Source organism: Arachis stenosperma, chromosome 6 (genome assembly GCF_014773155.1).
Source record: "Arachis stenosperma cultivar V10309 chromosome 6, arast.V10309.gnm1.PFL2, whole genome shotgun sequence".
Taxonomy (NCBI): Eukaryota; Viridiplantae; Streptophyta; class Magnoliopsida; order Fabales; family Fabaceae; genus Arachis; species Arachis stenosperma.
Window position 1 is genome coordinate 140,545,813 of NC_080382.1, and position 19,103 is coordinate 140,564,915.

The following is a 19,103-nucleotide window of genomic DNA, read 5'->3' on the forward strand; positions in this document are numbered from 1 at the left end:
AGGAAGCTCCTTTCTAAAAAGAAAAAAGAAGCACGAAGAGGAGGAAGAAGTATGAATCCGTCGAAACCAAATAAATCAGTAAGGATTTGAGGAGGTTAGCTGGTCAACGATTTTTCAACTCTCCTTTTTTTCTCTTTCTTCTTTTTTCTTCTTCTCCCCCATCACTCCATATTTGGTTTCTCTCTATTCTAATTTTTTTCTTTCTTTCAAAAATGAATGTTGTGTTGTTTTTGTTGCTAAATTTAAAAAATTAGGTTACACTGAATGAAATTGATAATTGTTTGGATTTAAATGCTGTATTGTTATTGTTGAATGCTGTATTCTTGAATTTGATTGTTGATATTTGGTGGTGATAATGATAGTGGTAAGAGTGATAATAATAGATGATGAGATTGGTGTCACAACAAATGCAAATGTATTTTTATCCGTAAAATGTCAAAAAGACGATTTTAATACCAAATGAAACGTTGAGAACGATTTCGAATTAAAAAAAGGGTTAAAAATAAATTCGATTTTGACCTCAAACTTTAGGGACCAAAACAATATTCATCCTTATTTTAAAGGTAAATATTTCTTTACATGTATATAAAAAGAAAAAAAAAAGGTAAATAGGCTTTTTTTTTTAAATTTGATCAAGTTCCTTTTTTTCTTTTTTTTTTTATAGAATTTGATCAATATTTTAGTGGTTCACACACTTTTTCGATTTCAATTAAGTACACTGATCTTATTGGCTTCAACCAAAACAAATATTTATTTTGAGTAAATTACTAATTATGATCCCGAATTTGTAAAACGTTGACAATAATAACCCTAATATTTGTTAACGATAATTATACCCTTGAAAATTTTAAAAACGCAACAAATCTGTCCAACCGTGAAGAGAGCCCTTCTTCGTTAAACAGAGCTTGGTGATGTGGCAGACAGAATTCCAACGTGGCATCCTCTTAAGGGCTTCCGTCCCGTTTCTCCTTTATCCCTAATTCATGAAACCCTAATTGCCCAATTCCAAGTAAATGATCAGGCTAACCTTAAATGAAACACTCCATTTAACTATGACCATTTAGGACGCGGGAAACTGAAGAGTTTCCTAGTGTTGGTCTCTATTTCTCTTCGTCTCATGTGTCTCTGCATTCGCCTCTTGGAATTGTTAACATCACATGCAATCTCATGTTTGGCATTGAGACTAGGTGAAGAAATCTCCATTGAACAGTGAAGATTTCGGTAAGCATTATATGTTTTCGTTCTTCTTGTTATCAGTTCGTTGGGGTTTGCATATTGTTGGGGATGAAGTGAAATTTTTTTTTATGGGTGTCTTAATGTGTTGATTTATCTGATTGTGACTTATTTGATTTTTTTTGTTAGATGGCAACTCATATCACGTTTGTATATCACCATCGGGGTTGGTTAGAGAAGGATGCGGATGGTGTGGTGAGGTATAACGATGGTTTAGTGAGTATCATCGACAGGGTGTATGTCGATACATGTAATCTGTTCCTTGTTGAGGGTTTGTTTCTGGATTTAGGTTATACTAGGTATAATGAAGTGTATTGGTTGGAGCCAGGGATGGATTTAGCTAACGGGTTACGGGTGCTGAGAAAGGATGCCAATGTGGTTAAGTTGTGTGATGCTGCACTGAAGAATGAAAACAGGATCCACTTGTATTTTGAGCATTCTGTTGATGCCGATCCAGAGTTAGTTGATGAAGTTGAGGGACCTCTTTCAGAAGACCAGCAAAATCATGACCAGGATCTCCCACAGCATGAGGAACATGGATGACCAGATGATATAGAAGTAGATAGAGCTTCTTCAAAAAATCAGAAAAATCATCAAGATGATCCCCCACAGTACGAGGAGCAACAGCAACAGGAGGTGAATCAATGTTGAGTAAAAGGGGGAATGATCAATCGGAGAAAGATGGCGTAGCTACTGATAACGTACCCATTCAAACTCAAGCTGCAACTGTTGAAAATGAGAAACTCAATTTAGGAGACAACCATGAGACACACGTTGAAGGCGAAGAGGGGCAATCTCATCCTGAAGAAGCTGATGGCTGTGGAAGAAAACGCAGGAAGAAACATGGAAGGCCCCAACCATCTGGTAGAGTGCAACCTGCCCCACAGAACAATGGTGATGAACATGCAAGTTATTATATGTATTGTATATTTTTGTTGGTTAAAGCATGCAATTATTCACAATTATGATGTTAATGAATTGTAGATCCTAGGATGAATATTGTTTACTGTTGGGATTCTATTTTAATTGCCAAAAGTTGTCTGTTAATTACTTACCTAATCATATGAATGCATCACAAGGTCAGAGGCATCATCCAAGACTCCCTCCATCAGGTCAGAGGATTCTGCCACCTAGGGGAGGAGAATCAGGCTCCAAGGGTGGTTGTTCCTAACCAAAATGACCATGATGCTGGGCCAACTGAATATCAGTACCAGTCTGAGAAGTTGCAGACCCCACCTGGTTCTGATTCTGAGGATGAAAATCCAATATTCCCTCAGCACAATCCTGATACAAAGTTTGGCAAAATTAGACTGGAGTTAGGTATGAAATTTGGCACGATGTAGCAGTTTAAGGATGCAGTCCGGAAGTACAGTATTCAAATGGGCAAAGAGGAATTTTTTCTCAAGGTTGAACCACATAGGTGCAGGGTCATCTGTTACAACGAAACGTGTCCATGAAAAATTTACTGTGCAAGGAGAAACCAGTCACCTAGTTACCAAATAAAAACACTGGTTGATGAGCATATGTGCCCTAGGAGTAATAGAAGTAGGTCCGTCACTTGTAAATAGGTTTTGGAGGAGTTGATTAGCAAGATTAGGATCTGTCCCAATTTGTCCCAGAAATAGGCTAGAGATATGTTCAAAGTGGAGTTCGATATATGCGTTGGAGAGAGGATGATGTTTAGGGCAATGAAAAAGGCTAAGGATGTCATTGAGGGCACAAAAAGGGATAGTATTTGAAGTTGATAACTTACTTGAATGAGCTATGTAAGGCCAACCCAGGATCCAATTGCCATATGGGCACAACCCCACAACAGGAAGGGTTACCTAAGTTTAGAAGTCTATACATCTATCTAGATGCCTGCAAAAGGGGATTCAAGTAAGGATGTAGGCCTTTCTTATGTCTTGATGGAGCATTTTTGAAGGGTTATTTTGGAGGGCAGTTGCTGACTGCCGTTGCTCAAGATGCCAACAATCATCTATTCCTAGTTGTATATGGAGTAGTTGATGCAGAAACAAAGAAAAACTGGAAAGAATTCCTTGAATATTTGTTGGCAGATATAGGAGACCACCAGCAATTTGATTGGCACTTCATGTCAGATAAGTAGAAGGTTAGTTTTTAATCTGTGTATTCAACTACTTTATTCAACTAGTCATACCTCCAGCTATAGTATATGTTGTCTAACTTACTCAATGACAGGGGCTAATTCCTGCTCTGCAAGAAGTTATTGCAGGGGGTTAATCACATGTTTTGTACTATGCATATGTGGAGGAATTTCAACAAGCGTTGGAAAGACCTGGAACTTAAACAGTTGCTGTTTCAATATGCAAGGGCGTTGACTGATCAGGAATTTAATGAGGGTATGGCTGCAATTAAGAGGATTAATACATCTGCCTGGGAATACTTGTCTGCATATGAGCAAGGAACTTGGTCAAGGTCAAAATTCTCTACTTGGCCGAAAGTAGATAACATAACGAATAATAATGCGGAATCACTTAATGCAACAATGGTGGGACTAAGAGGCAAGAGCATCATTACCATGCCGGAGAAGATTAGATATTACCTGATGAAAACTACAGCATTTCATAAAGATGCACTAATAGCCTACACAGGCAAATTAGCTCCTATCCAGACTAGCAGATTAGAGAAGGAAAAGAAGGAAAGAAATTATTGAGAAGCTCAATGGGTGGGAGATGATGACCACAATATATTTGAAGTTAGAAGGCATGGTCGCACACTTCGGGTCAACATTCAAGAAAGGACTTGCACCTGTAGAAAGTGGCAACTGAAAGGCCTGCCGTGCTGTCATGGAGTTGCTGCAATTTAAAGAAAAAATCAAAGGCCAGAAGATTATGCCCACCATTGGCTGACTATGGATGCATATAACAGAACTTACTAATTTCACATCAATACAGTCCCTAGTCAGGAATACTGGGCTGATACAGAGGGACTGCCATATATCCCTCCACCTTATAAGAGGTCAATAAGAAGGCCTACAAAAAAGAGAGCTTGACATGAATCAAAGAGACAGAGTGGTAGCCAGTACAAACTTAAGAGGAGTTATGGAAAACAAGTTGTAAATATTGCAAAAAGGTAAATATAAAATCTAACTTGTTCTATCACTCTTGCTGTTGAGTATTGTCATCTATTGATGGTTGGAATGATGTTGTCTTCGTAGGTGGGGCACAACTCCAGAATCTGTCCTGATAAGAAGACTCATGTGGCAACTAAGGAAGATGTAAATGCACAGCAAGCACCTCAAGCAGGTTAGCCAGCTGGAGGACATGTCTAGCCAGCAGCAGGAGAAAATCTGCCACACATAAGCTTAGAGGACATGTCAGACTCAAAGCATGAGAGGTTTTGGGAGGAGACCATGGATGCAGTAGAAGAGGAGTTCACACAAGACCACCCACACTCTGAAGCTGATGAAGAGGTAGCACATATATCAATCAATACTGATTACAGTAACCTGACATGTGGTACTTAGAGTTATTTTTTTGTAGGCCAATCTCAACATATCCGGTTCAACAAGTCAGTGTGCTGGAAGGAGAGATCCTAGAACCAACCTTGCAAGCAGAGCAACCAGATCCAGCAAAGGTGCTATATCAACTCTTAAAACTCCCTCCAATAATGCTGCTGTCGCTGCTGCATGTACTAGCAGGGAAGGAATCAGGGTAAAGATGCCTATTATGAGGCCCCCATCAGCTCGATCCCATGTGAGGCCCACAGCTACAACTCCAGCAACCCAACCTCAAGTTAGGCCCACAGCTCCAGGTCTAGCTAGGGGTGGAAACAGGCCAGACCAGGCCAGGTTTTGCTCTTAGCAGGCCTGGCCTGTCATACGTTAATTGGTCTGAGTCTGGCCTGCAGCATGTTGTAGACTCTTTATAAAGTAATAGACCTGGCTTGGCTTGAAGCCTGTTAAAAGGCCTGATAATTTTTTTTACAGAAATAAAAATATTATTTAAAAAAATTATTTTTTAATAAAAATATTTATATGTAATATATAATATATTTAATATTTATAAAAAAATTTAAACTTTTAACGTATTTAAAATATACAAAAATATTTATAATAAAATATAATAAATTTAAAATATCTCATAATTTTATTAATAATAAATAATTATTTATATATTTAGTTATATTTTAACAGGCTCAAGCTGGCCTGACAGGTCTATAAGGCTAATTAGTGAGTTTGGGCCTGGCTTATTAACATATTAAGGCTTTTAAAAGAGTTTGGGCCTGTGCCTATTTTATAACAGACCAGGCCAGGCCAGGCCAAACACAGGCCAGGCTGCAGGCCCCTGGCAGGCCGCCTACTCTTTTTCCACCCCTAGGTCCAGCAGCCACTCCAAGGTCTAACCCACCATTTAGGCCCCTATAAATACGACCCGTTGGACCTACTTCAACTGTTGTCCCTGGTTTAGGAGTTTCAAACACCACAAGCACTCCAGTGGTGTCAAATGAAATCATGAATGGAGCTAGTAAAGCAACCAATTCTAGGTTTTCTAAATTCATGCCAAATCAGTCTAGTTGAAGGAGACTTGAATCTCTAATTAGTTCTTCTTTTGCGTTATAAGTTGAAGTTTAGTTGCAATACTTTTTCTAATTTTTGGGTTATATGTTGATATTAGTATTGATGGTTATTGGCCTTTGTTGCACAATTTAAGTATTTTGGTGTCTGATATTTAAGACTAATTAGCGAGTATTCAGTATTTTGGTTGGAACAATATGTGTTAATGCTAAATGTTATGCAGACCAAATATTTTGGTATTATTCTTATTCCTTTGGCAGTGTTTGATTTCTTAAACCCATCTCAACTTAATTAACATATCTGAGTTGTCCTTTTTACTTATTTGTATTCACTCCATTCATACTTTTGTTAGTATTTAATTGAGTGTAAGACACAGATCTACTTCATTAACAAGCAAGAAAAATAGCTACAACAATGTCAACATAAATTCCACAAAACAATAACACATAACATCCATTAATAAAAACTGTCCTGCATGCATCCATTCTCCTATCTAACCAAACAAATCAACTCTCTTCATGTGCTCCCTCATCATCTTTCCATCTCTGTGTATGGTCTCTGTCTCAACACTGGTAAATCTCATTTTCAAGACTCTACATTCATTGCATACTAGTGTTCCATTCTTGGAGGATTCCTCCAGCCCAACAGATTTCTCGTTGGTTTCGTCTATCCATTGAAAATAACGACACCCAGTGTTCTTCGTCTGTCCAGCACAAAAGACATTCATCAAGCTCAATTCTCAATAGGGAATGGGGACAGATTCACCAGAAAATTCATACATACCTTCCACAGAGGACACCTAAAAAACCATCTCCCTGGGTTTCTCCTCATCTTTGACTTCAACGCCACCACCTGAAGACGGCAGAAGCATGTCCCGTCATAGGGCTTACTCCCGTGTTCTTCAAGCCATTTAGAGTTAGTATTTTTCATTGATTGTGTCCTCTGATTGTTATTGGAAATGCTTCTGCTTCCACCATGCATGATAGTAGTTAGGGTTTGTCTTTCTGGTGAATTGGAGAATACGTTCTCTCTCATCTCCATATAAAGGAGAAACGGGACGGAAGCCCTTAAGAGGATGCCACGTTGAAATTCCATCTGCTACATCACCAAACTTCGTTTAACAGAGTAGAACTTTCTTCACAGTTGGACATATTTATTGCATTTTTAAAATTTTTAAGGGTATAATTATCGTTAACAAATATCAGGATTATTATTGTCAGCGTTTTACAAATTCGGAGACATAATTAGTAATTTACTCATTTATTTTAGTGTCTTAATCTCAATCTCCATGGCCAACATGACATGCCCAGCCAGCAGAAACATACGTAAACAAGGTGGTATCACATTGGAATATAGTACAATGTCCTAGCTTTACTGAGAAACTTACTTTGTCAAGACTGAAGCTTCTTCTCGATCTTCTCCACTTAGTGTTTGATATGTTTTCCAGCGGGACAAGATCGATTTTATTGTTGTTGAATCTGCTGATTGTGACTTGTGAGCACAATACATATTATTACGTACAGTACTTAGCTTGTAGCTATGAACATCTAGGAATATATTTTCCTTGTTAGTTGCAAAATAATATCTCTTTATTATGCCTTTATCTGTGAAGAATAAGTTATTCCAAACTTGCTCAGAGTGTGAGCGTGTTTTCTCAACAATAAACGTGGCACACAAAAGTGGAAGGAGAAGAGAAGCAGCCACATTTTTATTTACAAATTTTTATTCTTGAAACAGAAAATTACTTCGGTGACACAAATTTATTTTCACTCAATTTTTTAACATATTATTCGAACAAATAAATTGCTAATAAATTTTATTATAAAATAAATACATCTTACAAAAATATCATTATAAAATAGTTGTTAATTATTCGATCTTTTATCCAATTTTTTTAATCTATCATTTTAATTAATTATATAATTGTATTATATATATATATATATATAATTCATGTCTTCAGATTTAAAAAATTCTGTATTTTCTTCTTATATTTTTAATTTATGTTTATTCTAAAAAAATTATGTGTTTATTAAAAAAATTATTTTTATTTTTCATATTTTTCGTAAAAAATTGTATATTTACGTAAAAATTTTTATGTGTTTAGCGTAAAGACTCGTGTTTAATTAGATTAGAAAATTTCAGGTTTTTTTTTCCTTTTTTTTAATAAAAATTTTGTGTTTCTACCTTCAAAACATTTTTATGTTTAACATATAAAAAAATTGAGTTTACTTCGTAAGTTGTTTCTCTTAAAAAAATTCTATGTTATTTTACAAAATTTATATATTTATTGCAAAAAAAATGTATTTTTTATTTTTTATATATTTTTATTTTTCTTTTAATTTTTTATAATTTTTTAAAAAAAATAAAAGAAAACACATAAAAAATTATAAAAAGAGGCGATGTAGGAGAAAAGGCGGAAAAAGATAAAGAGAAAAAAGAATGTGGAAAAAAGATGTAGAAGAAGAATTAAGTAGAGGAGTAAAAAAAAATGCAGAAAATATAGAAGATAAAGACTTAAACAAAGATATTTAAAAGGAGGTTTGATCTTATTTATTGAATAATAAATTGTTATGTTAAATTTTGTTTTGTGCATGCAATAATCCATTAATCAGTCGTAGATTTTTAAATGGAGTTCAGATTTACAATGAATTAATTATTAACTTATCGGGTTGGGAGATACCGTGGACAAAAAAAAAATTGTTATGTATTATATTTTTGACATATGATATAAATTAAAAGTATTGTCATTATTAAAAAGTATTGTTATATTATTAAAATTGTTATTTTTAATTTTGATACTAATATTTTAATTTGTTTAAAATATAAATTTTTAACCAAAATTTTATTAGAGGATTGTTTTTTTTAATTATGGATAAAATATATTTTTTATTTCTAATATTTTTAAAAATTTTAAAAATATTTTTAACGTTTAATTTATTTAAATTTTATCTTTAATTTTTTTTTTATAAATTTCAATTTTATTTTTGTTGTCACAATTTTTCAGTCAAACATGTGATCAACACTTTTTTTTTCCTTTCAATTTTACCCTTCTTTTCATTATACACTACTCTTCCCTTCTCTCTCAACTATTCCAGCAACCATAATTCATCATCACTTTTTTTTGTGAGGTGGATTAAACAATTTCTACTCTTGTCTTAATTACTTCAAATGAATTGAACAATTTTCAATCTTAAATATAATACACACTCACACATACACATTCTTTACATACTTTTTTTTCCTCAGTTACAGTTGGTAGGAGTTGGACAACTCCAAATTCCAACCAACCCTCCCTACATCACAGGCCCTCCCAACCCCAAAGGCCCAAACCAGTACCGCACCGCTTCCCATCACATCATCATCACTATCGCTCCTTAAAACAAACCTTTCTTCACATCACTGAAAAATAAAACGTTAACTAATAGTTGATTGTAATTAGCAGTTAAAAAAAATTAAAATTTATTTTAAACGTTAAAAATAAAATTAAAACAAATTAAATATCAAAAATATTTTTAAAAATATTTAAAATAAAAAAATACTTTACCTTTTTTATTATTAATTTATGTTTTTTAAAATATATTTTTTAACCATGATCAAATAAACAACTTTACAAGTCACCAAAAAAAAAAATAAAAATAAAAATAAACAACTTTACAAAAATTTGTTTTTGCTATCTTTATATAAGTGGCCTACCAAACATAAAAATAAAGCTCTACTGAACGCGCGAGACCGCGAGTTTAAAAAACAAAAAGTATAGTAAATAATGTTTGGTTCATACTTAATTATAAAATTAACTTAATCACATAATATTTTAAAATAATTTTAGTTAAAAATAATTTCATTTTTTTTCAGTTATGCAGAACATAAGAATATTAATAACTTGTTATTTATATGGTACTGTAATATAATTCTTATAATTCTAATTATGATACTCTCTAAATTATTTATAATATGTATCAAATATGTGTGTGTGTGGGAGCGACAAATGAGTGCCTCTACTTGACATTAAAGGCATAAATTTAAGATGCACATAGAATAAAAATGCTATGTGTATATATAAGTGTGTATGAATATATATTTTATTTTACTTATTTTTAATATAAAAATAAATAATAATTTAGTAATTAATTTTTTTTGTGTGTATTTAACATTTATATATATAATAACCACTGATACTTGAGGCTATGTATACTCTTTTCATCCTTTGAATATAGACATAGTTCTCCCCAATCTTTGATTAAAGGAGATTGATATTGTATACTAATTTTTTTTTTACAAAATTATGTACATATTAAAAAGTAATTATTATATATTTATATATAAATAAATATATTATTTAATTTATTTTTAATATATATTTTATATTTTATATCTTAATAGTTGATTTTTCAAGATGTAACATGATTGTTTTTTTTTATGTACCAAACATGCTCCTATCCTCTATGCCAAAATGAACTAATTTTAAATATTCCATGAGTCTGAGAATTCAAAAGGCATATATATCTGAATATTCGGAGAGAACAATCGAGTGAATAGACTAACAATAATAGAAACAAAAGCACCAACATGAGCATGACATGTTGAAGTAGTAACAATAATAAATGATACATTGGCATCTTAAAAGTGGAATAAAATTTTCTCAATATTTTGAGAACAATCTTAATTAAGTGTGAATTTTTTAATACAGCAACCTACTTTGGTTCTGTAAAGTGCCTGAAGAGCACGCTGATCAGTCAATGCGGCACAAAACTAAGTGCTAAATAATAGCAACATCTGCATCCCCTCCTTTGACTCGGTCTGAATCCACACATACAAAATAACCATCATTTATTATTTACTTCAATCACATATATCGATATCATTATTATTATTATTATTGCTCTACTTGGCTCATGGCTGGAAGTGGAACATTTTCAGAGATCATAGATGGTGATGTATACAAATACTATGTTGATGGACAGTGGAAGAAGTCCTCATCAGGAAAATCTGTTCCCATCATCAACCCCACCACCAGAAACACCCACTACAAGGTTCAAGGTAATTAATTTACATATACCCTTTTAATCTACCATCTCAATTTCTTGTTTTTTTCCTGATTCAAACGATTCTGTGGATCTTCATGTTGGTTTTTACTTACTCTTTTGTTATTTTGTTTGTTTAGTTTATGGAATTGGAAAGTGATAGCATGGTTAGACCTTTTTTATTTTTTATTTTTTATTTTTTTGGTTTTTTCCACCGTCAGTGTTTATAGTATTGATCCAATTTTAATTCTGATTGAAAATTTTCAAAATGACAGCTTGTACCCAGGAAGAGGTTAACAATGTAATAGACTCAGCAAAAAAAGCTCAGAAATTGTGGGCAAAGACACCACTGTGGAAGAGAGCAGAGTTGCTTCACAAGGCTGCAGCAATATTGAAGGAGAACAAGGCACCTATTGCTGAGTGCCTTGTTAAAGAGATTGCAAAACCAGCCAAAGATTCTGTCACTGAAGTATGTGTAATTAGTTTGAAAATTCATTCACAATGCTGACAAAAACTAGCTTTGTACCCACCAAACATAACAAATTTCATTCATAGGTAGATTTGTCAGCATTTATGAATATTCATAGATAGAAATAGTAATTTACTCATCTTTTGCGGGTAGAAAGGTTGTTTCACTTATTCATGGGTAAATTTGTCAATGTTCTGAAGAATGAACATGGTAGAAAATGATAGTTTACTCATAATGCATTTTCAGAAACTCCATTTCCCAATTGGCCCTCTAATATGAAAATGGTATATATGCTATTTTATTAAAGGTTGTGAGATCAGGGGATTTGATATCATATTGTGCTGAGGAAGGAGTCAGAATTCTTGGAGAAGGAAAGTTTCTGGTCTCTGATAGTTTTCCAGGCAATGATAGAACCAAATACTGTCTCACTTCCAAGGTAAACACTTACTCTTTTAGAGACTAGCATTAACCAAGTTTTGTTTTTTCACATTGAAATATATCATATAAATTTATGTTCTTATTCTTTTATTTCTCTTAGTTTCTCCACCTAATCTCAGATCAAATCAATAAGCATGTATTTTTGTATGCAGATTCCACTTGGAGTTATTCTGGCTATTCCGCCTTTTAATTATCCTGTTAATCTGGCTATTTCGAAGATTGCTCCAGCTCTTATTGCTGGAAACTCCATTGTTCTCAAACCCCCTACTCAGGTATGCAACTATTCTTGCTTATAAATTATTATGATTAAATAAAATTAGACTAAACTAGCAATATTAGTTGTACCCTCAAAGATACATTTGACATCAGTTTGATCTCAGAAAGATTTGAGACAACAATTTACACTTTGAAGATCAAATAAGTCCATGAAAAAAAGAAGAAAAGATCAAATAAATGTTGCATGCATCTCTCAAGAATTAAAATAATATCAAATATATTTTCCAAGTGCTAAATTGATGTCATAAATCTTTTATGAGATATGCTGCTGTCACAAATTTTCTTGGGGATTATGTTAATGTCACAAGTATCTTTGATGAACCAAATTAGTAGTTTATTTAGTGTGAAAGATGTCTAGGGCCACATACATTAGGCCCCATTTCGTTCATGTCTATGCCCATCAGAGTGATGAACACGGTGGCATGTGTATTCTGTTTGTTTGCAGTCATATAAATTTATGAAGGACACGGTTACATACATACAGCCATAAAAGACATGTATTTTGTGTCTCTCCAAAATGTTGAGACCCTGGTTTCTGATTCGAGACACTGAATTTCGTACAATTTTATGATTAAAACACATTTGTGTTGTTCAAGATGTCTATGTTTTTTTACAGGGTGCTGTTGCTGCACTTCACATGGTGCATTGCTTCCATTTGGCTGGTTTCCCTAAGGGCCTTATTGGCTGTGTCACAGGAAAGGGTTCTGAGATTGGTGACTTTCTTACAATGCATCCAGGTGTGAACTGCATAAGGTAAACTTCCTCTTCACTTCATCAACTGCTTCATACAAGTGTTTTGTGTTGTCCACTATTACTTGTAAAAGGTTCACTCATCGGATAATCGATCTCTCGAACTTTTTCTAAATGTGCATACTGACCATGCTGACAAAGACAAACTTTCTACAAAAAATAACACAGCATTTAACAAAGTTTAAGGGATCATAATTCCACATTTGAGAAATTTAGGTGAGTAATTTGCACATAGTTCAAAATGCAAGATAACTTGGAAGTTTTTGTTATTAGTATAGATGTTTTAATAGGAAAGATCCTTTGAGCTCCTTTTGTTATTAGTACAGATGTTTTAAAAATTGTAGTTGAAAGATTTGACATCTAATTCACCTTAATCCTCAGTTTCACAGGTGGAGACACTGGGATATCAATATCAAGAAAAGCTGGCATGGTTCCTCTTCAAATGGAGCTGGGCGGAAAAGATGCTTGCATTGTTCTTGAAGATGCTGACTTGGATTTGGCCGCTGCTAACATCGTAAAAGGAGGCTTCTCCTATAGGTAACAAGAACAATGCGACACGATAATATATCCAATTGCTTAATCTGAACCTTGTGCTGGATTTATCATATTTCTAATAATAGGGTCTAGATATCGAAGATAAAAGGGTAGCCCGATGCACAAGTAACGCTCGTCAATGCAGGGTCCGAGAAAGAGTTGCACTCAAAGAGTGTAATGTAGGAAATCTATAGTTAGGAAATCAATTTCTTTACTTGAAACATATCCAAAGAAGGAAAACATTTCATGAAAGGACCATCACTATCATATTCTTGTTTAATCATTTAACTAGAATGAATATCATTAAAAAATCTTTACACTAATTCAATCTTTTGTTAAATTAAACACAGGACCTACCATGTTTAAGCACAACAGATATAGCTCATTTCTAGATTCATAAGAAGGACAAGTCTTAATTTCCTAACTCAAACACTGACAAACTATAAATTATATAATATTCTGTGTTCAGTGGCCAAAGGTGCACAGCAGTGAAGGTTGTTTTGGTCATGGAAAAGGTGGCGAGCTCTCTCGTTAAGAAAGTCAACGAAAAAGTTGCAAAGCTAACTGTTGGTCTGCCGGAGGATGACTGTGACATCACGCCGGTTGTGACAGAGTCCTCTGCTAACTTCATTGAAGGGTTGGTAATGGATGCTAAAGAGAAAAAGGCAACATTCTGCCAGGAATACAAGAGGAAAGGGAATCTCATATGGCCATTGCTGCTGGATAATGTTCGTCCGGATATGAGGATTGCGTGGGAGGAGCCGTTCGGACCAGTTTTGCCAGTTATCAGAATAAATTCTGTTGAAGAAGGAATCCACCATTGTAATGCTAGCAATTTTGGTCTTCAGGTATTCATATAGCATCACTTTTAAACAATATGCATAACTGGAAGGATAAGAGAACCTTCATTCAAAATTATTGCAATTTATGTTTCATTATTTTTTGATTCATTTCACTTTTTTGGCTGGATATCTTTCAAATATTGTTGTCATCATTGTTGTCGTCGTTGTTATTTTTTCTATATCACACTTGAGACCTTATGGATTAAGTATTTTCTTCATTAAGTGGAGTTGGTTATATGGATTAATAGGGTTACCACTTCTCATCATTCTTGTCCATTTAACACTACAACATGTTGATTATAATTATAGGAAGCAACTAGCTCCAACACAATCAGTTCATTGATCCATGTCCATGATTATTTCCTTTTTTGTATAATTTAGGGATGTGTCTTCACAAGTGACATAAACAAAGCAATAATGATAAGTGATGCAATGGAGACAGGAACAGTTCAAATTAATTCAGCTCCAGCTCGCGGACCAGATCACTTTCCATTTCAGGTGAAATCTTTCTCCTCCTCCATCTTAATTATTCTCAAGTTTAAATGTAGAATTAAAATTTATTTTGAGAAGTTTGATAGTAGAATTGATTGGTTCTAACTCGACCTAAAATCTAACGCTTGGGATTGAGTTAGGCCTATCCAATCTCAATTCTAATACTGCTTTAGATGATCATTCTTAGGAGTAAAAGGTGTGTATTACAAGTCACACATTATTCCAAAATATGATTTTTAGATAGCTAATAAGTGCGAGACATTCTTCACTTTTTTTTTTTTTTTACCAAAGATAGGGAGATTCGAACCCGCGACCTCTTAAGTAAATATGGAGAGATTATGTCATTTGATCTTCACTTTTTAAACTAGCTTTTGGAGTTGAGTTAGATTAGTTACATTCTAATATTTAGCCATGAAAGTTAAAACAATATTATTCCAGTAAACATTCTTAAAAACTGATTTGTGCAGGGTATTAAGGATAGTGGAATTGGTTCTCAAGGAATCACCAACAGCATTCATATGATGACAAAGGTTAAGACTACAGTAATCAACTTACCAGCCCCATCTTACACCATGGGATGAAGTAAATAATATTAGTAATAATAATGCCAAATAAACATATATAATTAGGAGGACGTGCTTCCAATCTCTCATGCATTATGGAGTGCCAATCTTTGAGGGGTTTGCTCCCATATATATATATATGCAATGCTATGTCACTATCTATGGCTATTTGTACATTATGTAGGGTATGGATATGGAATAATTTTATGGCTCTATTTCTCCATGAATGATGGTTTTGAGTTTTTTATATTCAAAAATCATATGATAATTCTACACAAATTAGTTATTAATGTGATGCAGAATAAACATTCCAAAATATTTAATTATAAATAAAAAAAGTTTCAAATAGAAATGTGATATAGATTTTTTTTTTGTCCGAAGCACAGTTAAATACAAAAGAATCATCACTTCTATCTTACATAAATGTTTATGACTTTTAAGAAGTAACTATGCATGATAACCCTAATTCGATGCAAAGAGTTTGGTACTTTGGTTAACTAAACCGATTAGATTGGTTCCCCTATTACTCTAACTTGGGGGAGTTTAAGTTGTTTAATTTAATTATTATATTCCAAATTCAATATTTAGAATAACAATATGTGCCATAAATTTTGTAGTCAATCTCATATCCATCAAATAACGAACTTCAATAAAGTCAGACATTAATCGTTTTCTCCCCTACAAGCTACAACTCGTGAGGAAATAATAATAATAATAATAATAATAATAATAATAGAAGAGTAAAGTATCGGTTTTTTTCGACGTTTGGGGTCAGTTCTAAAATTATCCTTAACGTTTAAATCGTCCTATTTAAATAAGTCCCTAATATTTCAAAATTGACTAAATGTTGTCCGGCAATTAGGGATCTGCTAATAGAATTGACAGCGGGATAAAATTGAGACGATTTTGAAATGTTAAAGGACTTAAATAGGACGACAACGTTGGGGACAAAAACGATATTATCCTTTAATAATATCAATTTTTTATGATACATAGTTATTTAATTATTTTTTAATCACATCTAAGTAAACTACAATTAATCACATTACTTTTATTCTAAATAAATTTATTTTTTTATAATTTTACTCGTAAAGATTTTTAATTATCATGAAATGTTTGTAGAATGGCTAGTACATAAACTTGCGAAAAAATTTTTACATATACAATAAAGTAATGTGATCCTAGTCATTATACAAATATTTGATGATGAGTAAAAATCTTTAAGAAAAAAATTATAAAAATTTATTTAGAATGAAAGTAATGTGATTAAGTGTAATTTACTTATATGTGATTAAAAAAAATTAAATAACTATGTACCGTAAAAAATTGATATTATTAAAAGATAAAATTAAAATTTATTTCTATATATCGTTTTTTTTTCAAATATTTTCGTCCTATTTAAGTCCCTAACGTTTCAAAATCGTCTCAATTTTGTCCTGCCGTCAATTCTATTAACAGATCTCTAACGGCAGGACAACATTGAGTCAATTTTGAAACATTATGGACTTAAATAGGACGATTTAAATATTAGAGACAATTTTAGGACTTATCCCAAACGTTGGAAAAAAACGATACTTTACTCATAATAATAATAATAATATTAGAAAGTTATTATTTTTCGACCGATATCATCTAATTTTTTTATTAATTTTAAATTATAAATTATAAATTATAAATTCTTAATTTTAAATTCTAAATTATAAATCTAAATTTTAAAATTAACTAATATTGACTAAATAAAAATTGATTTTTATATGTCTAATAAAAGTTTTACCGTAGTAACTAATTTGGATATGTTTAGTAGTTATCTTACTAATCTGCTTAAATAAATATCAATTGAATGGGTAATAAAATCGATTCAATTACACAAAAACTGACTTTTCCTCACAAAACAATCGATTGTGAAAAAAATAACTAATCAATCGATATAAAAAAATCGATTAGTTTACGAGCAGTTCTAAAAGAAGATTTTTTGCGAACCAATCGATTAGTTGAAAATAAAAATCGATTGTTTTTTAACAACGTAGAAGGAAAGAATTTTTGTTGACTAACCAATCGATTTTTTATTGATTTTCTACAGATTATAATTTTTGTACTATGCATATCTGTCAATTCATAAACAATGATTTTCAGTTCGTCACTACAACAAATTGATAATCACAGTAAGAAAAAATTCGTAAATGATTATAATTATAGAATTAGATAATTAAAAAATAAATTGATGATAAATTATATTATGAAATTAATAATTTTAAGGTTGAAAAAAGATAAAACTAAAATTTTTAAATTAAAATAAAATTGATTTTAAAATTGATCTTCATAGAACTTATTGATAAAATTCTAAATATAAAATATATCATAAAAAATAAAATAATAATTTATAAAATATAGAGTAAATTTTAAAATGAAATAATATATAAAAAATTAATTAATAAATAAAATTAAATATAAATTATTTGATAATTATTAAAAAACTAAAAAATATGTTTTCTTATTAAGATCGTTAATAGTTCAGATGTTTTATGATCATGAAAATCGGAGCTTATTTTATGTCCGCCAACAACAAAGTAAAATGGCGTTGTTCAGAACACACCCCTCACCCCCCCCCCCCCTTCTTTTCCCTTTCAATGAAACCCAATGCCCAAATCCAAAATTTGAGACTCTGAATGTGACTGAGAGTGTGGAACGGTGGAACCCCCCTCACCCAGCTAAGCTCCAGCCTCATCTCTGTGGTATGTGCTCTCTCCGTCTCACTCACTGGCTCATGGCCTCACCTTGACCTCGTCGCTCTCAGCCTCCCACGGCCTCACTTCGTCACTCTCTCAGTCTCTCATCTTGTCCCCTCACCTCGGTCACCGTCGCCGTCCCGTGCCCCTGCGTTCGGTTCGTCGGCGGTAGAAGCAGACGGAACCAGTCAAGCAACCGTTGCTTCCTCGGGTGGAGGTGGTCGTCATCTTGGGTCGCGGCAGTCGCGGTGTTGGAACTGGTCAATCAGGTGAGCTCCCTTCAAGTTTTCTACTCTGTTATTTCACTAGAATCGATGTTGAATCTGGTGGTTATTGTTGTATTTGGTTTTAGAGTTGTTGAACTGGAGAGAATTAGAAACTTAGAATTGTTATTGAGTCTAGTTAATGTTGCTGTTATATTTGGTTTGAGTTGTTGAAATTGAAAAAATTTGAGTTAGAAACTTAGAATTGTTATTGAATCTGGTCAATGTTGCTGTTGTGTTGTTGAATTTGAGAAAATTTGAGTTAGAAACTTAGAATTGTTATTGAATCTGGTTAATGTTGCTGTTGTATTTTGAGAAAATTTGAATACTTTCTAGATAACAGAGTTGCTTGTTGGATAATGGTTTAGTTGAATACTTGAATTTTGTTGCTGGATGATAATGTTTGAAACTTTGAATTGAATACTTTGGTGGTTGTTGTTGTGTTGCTTAAAAACTCATTTAGGTAAATTTTTTGTTGCTGAAAATATTTTATTTCTTTTGCTAGAATTTTAAAAATGTTTTCATCTCAAACATCATCAGAAACGCCACCATCTCAAGAACAAGCATCATCAGCAATTCCTTGGACTTGATTTACTGATTGTGTTCTTTGTTCGTCTTTGTTGATTTAAATTGAGAACATATTTTGTACTAGAAACTACTTTATTATCTTTTTTAGATCATTAGTTATGTTTAAACATTGACATTAGATTATTAATGTTTGTAAAGACTTGTATTTTAAGTTTTAAGATATTATTTTAATTTTATTTATATAATTTTATATTTTTTAATTATGACCGAGTTAATTAGGTGAATCAGTGACCTATCGGTTGAATTAGTGATCTGGTGACTCGGTCATATGACCGAATTGATTACCGGTTCGGTTTTGATAATTATGCAACAAGCTTTTAAATAAAATTTTAATTTGTAATAGATTAATTTTTGATGTACCGAATTAA

The 19,103-nt window shown here is 32.6% G+C and overlaps 1 protein-coding gene across 1 annotated transcript; it reads left to right on the top strand.

Annotated features, from left to right (window-relative positions):
* Window positions 1–10,475: 10,475 nt before the first annotated feature.
* On the top strand, window positions 10,476–15,385 carry LOC130936621 (NADP-dependent glyceraldehyde-3-phosphate dehydrogenase-like). Its single transcript, XM_057866716.1, has 9 exons — window positions 10,476–10,810; window positions 11,070–11,263; window positions 11,571–11,699; window positions 11,854–11,973; window positions 12,594–12,730; window positions 13,109–13,264; window positions 13,731–14,109; window positions 14,485–14,601; window positions 15,063–15,385. The coding sequence occupies exons 1-9, from the start codon at window positions 10,666–10,668 to the stop codon at window positions 15,174–15,176; spliced, it is 1,491 nt and encodes a 496-aa protein (XP_057722699.1). The 5' UTR covers window positions 10,476–10,665; the 3' UTR covers window positions 15,177–15,385.
* Window positions 15,386–19,103: the final 3,718 nt, after the last annotated feature.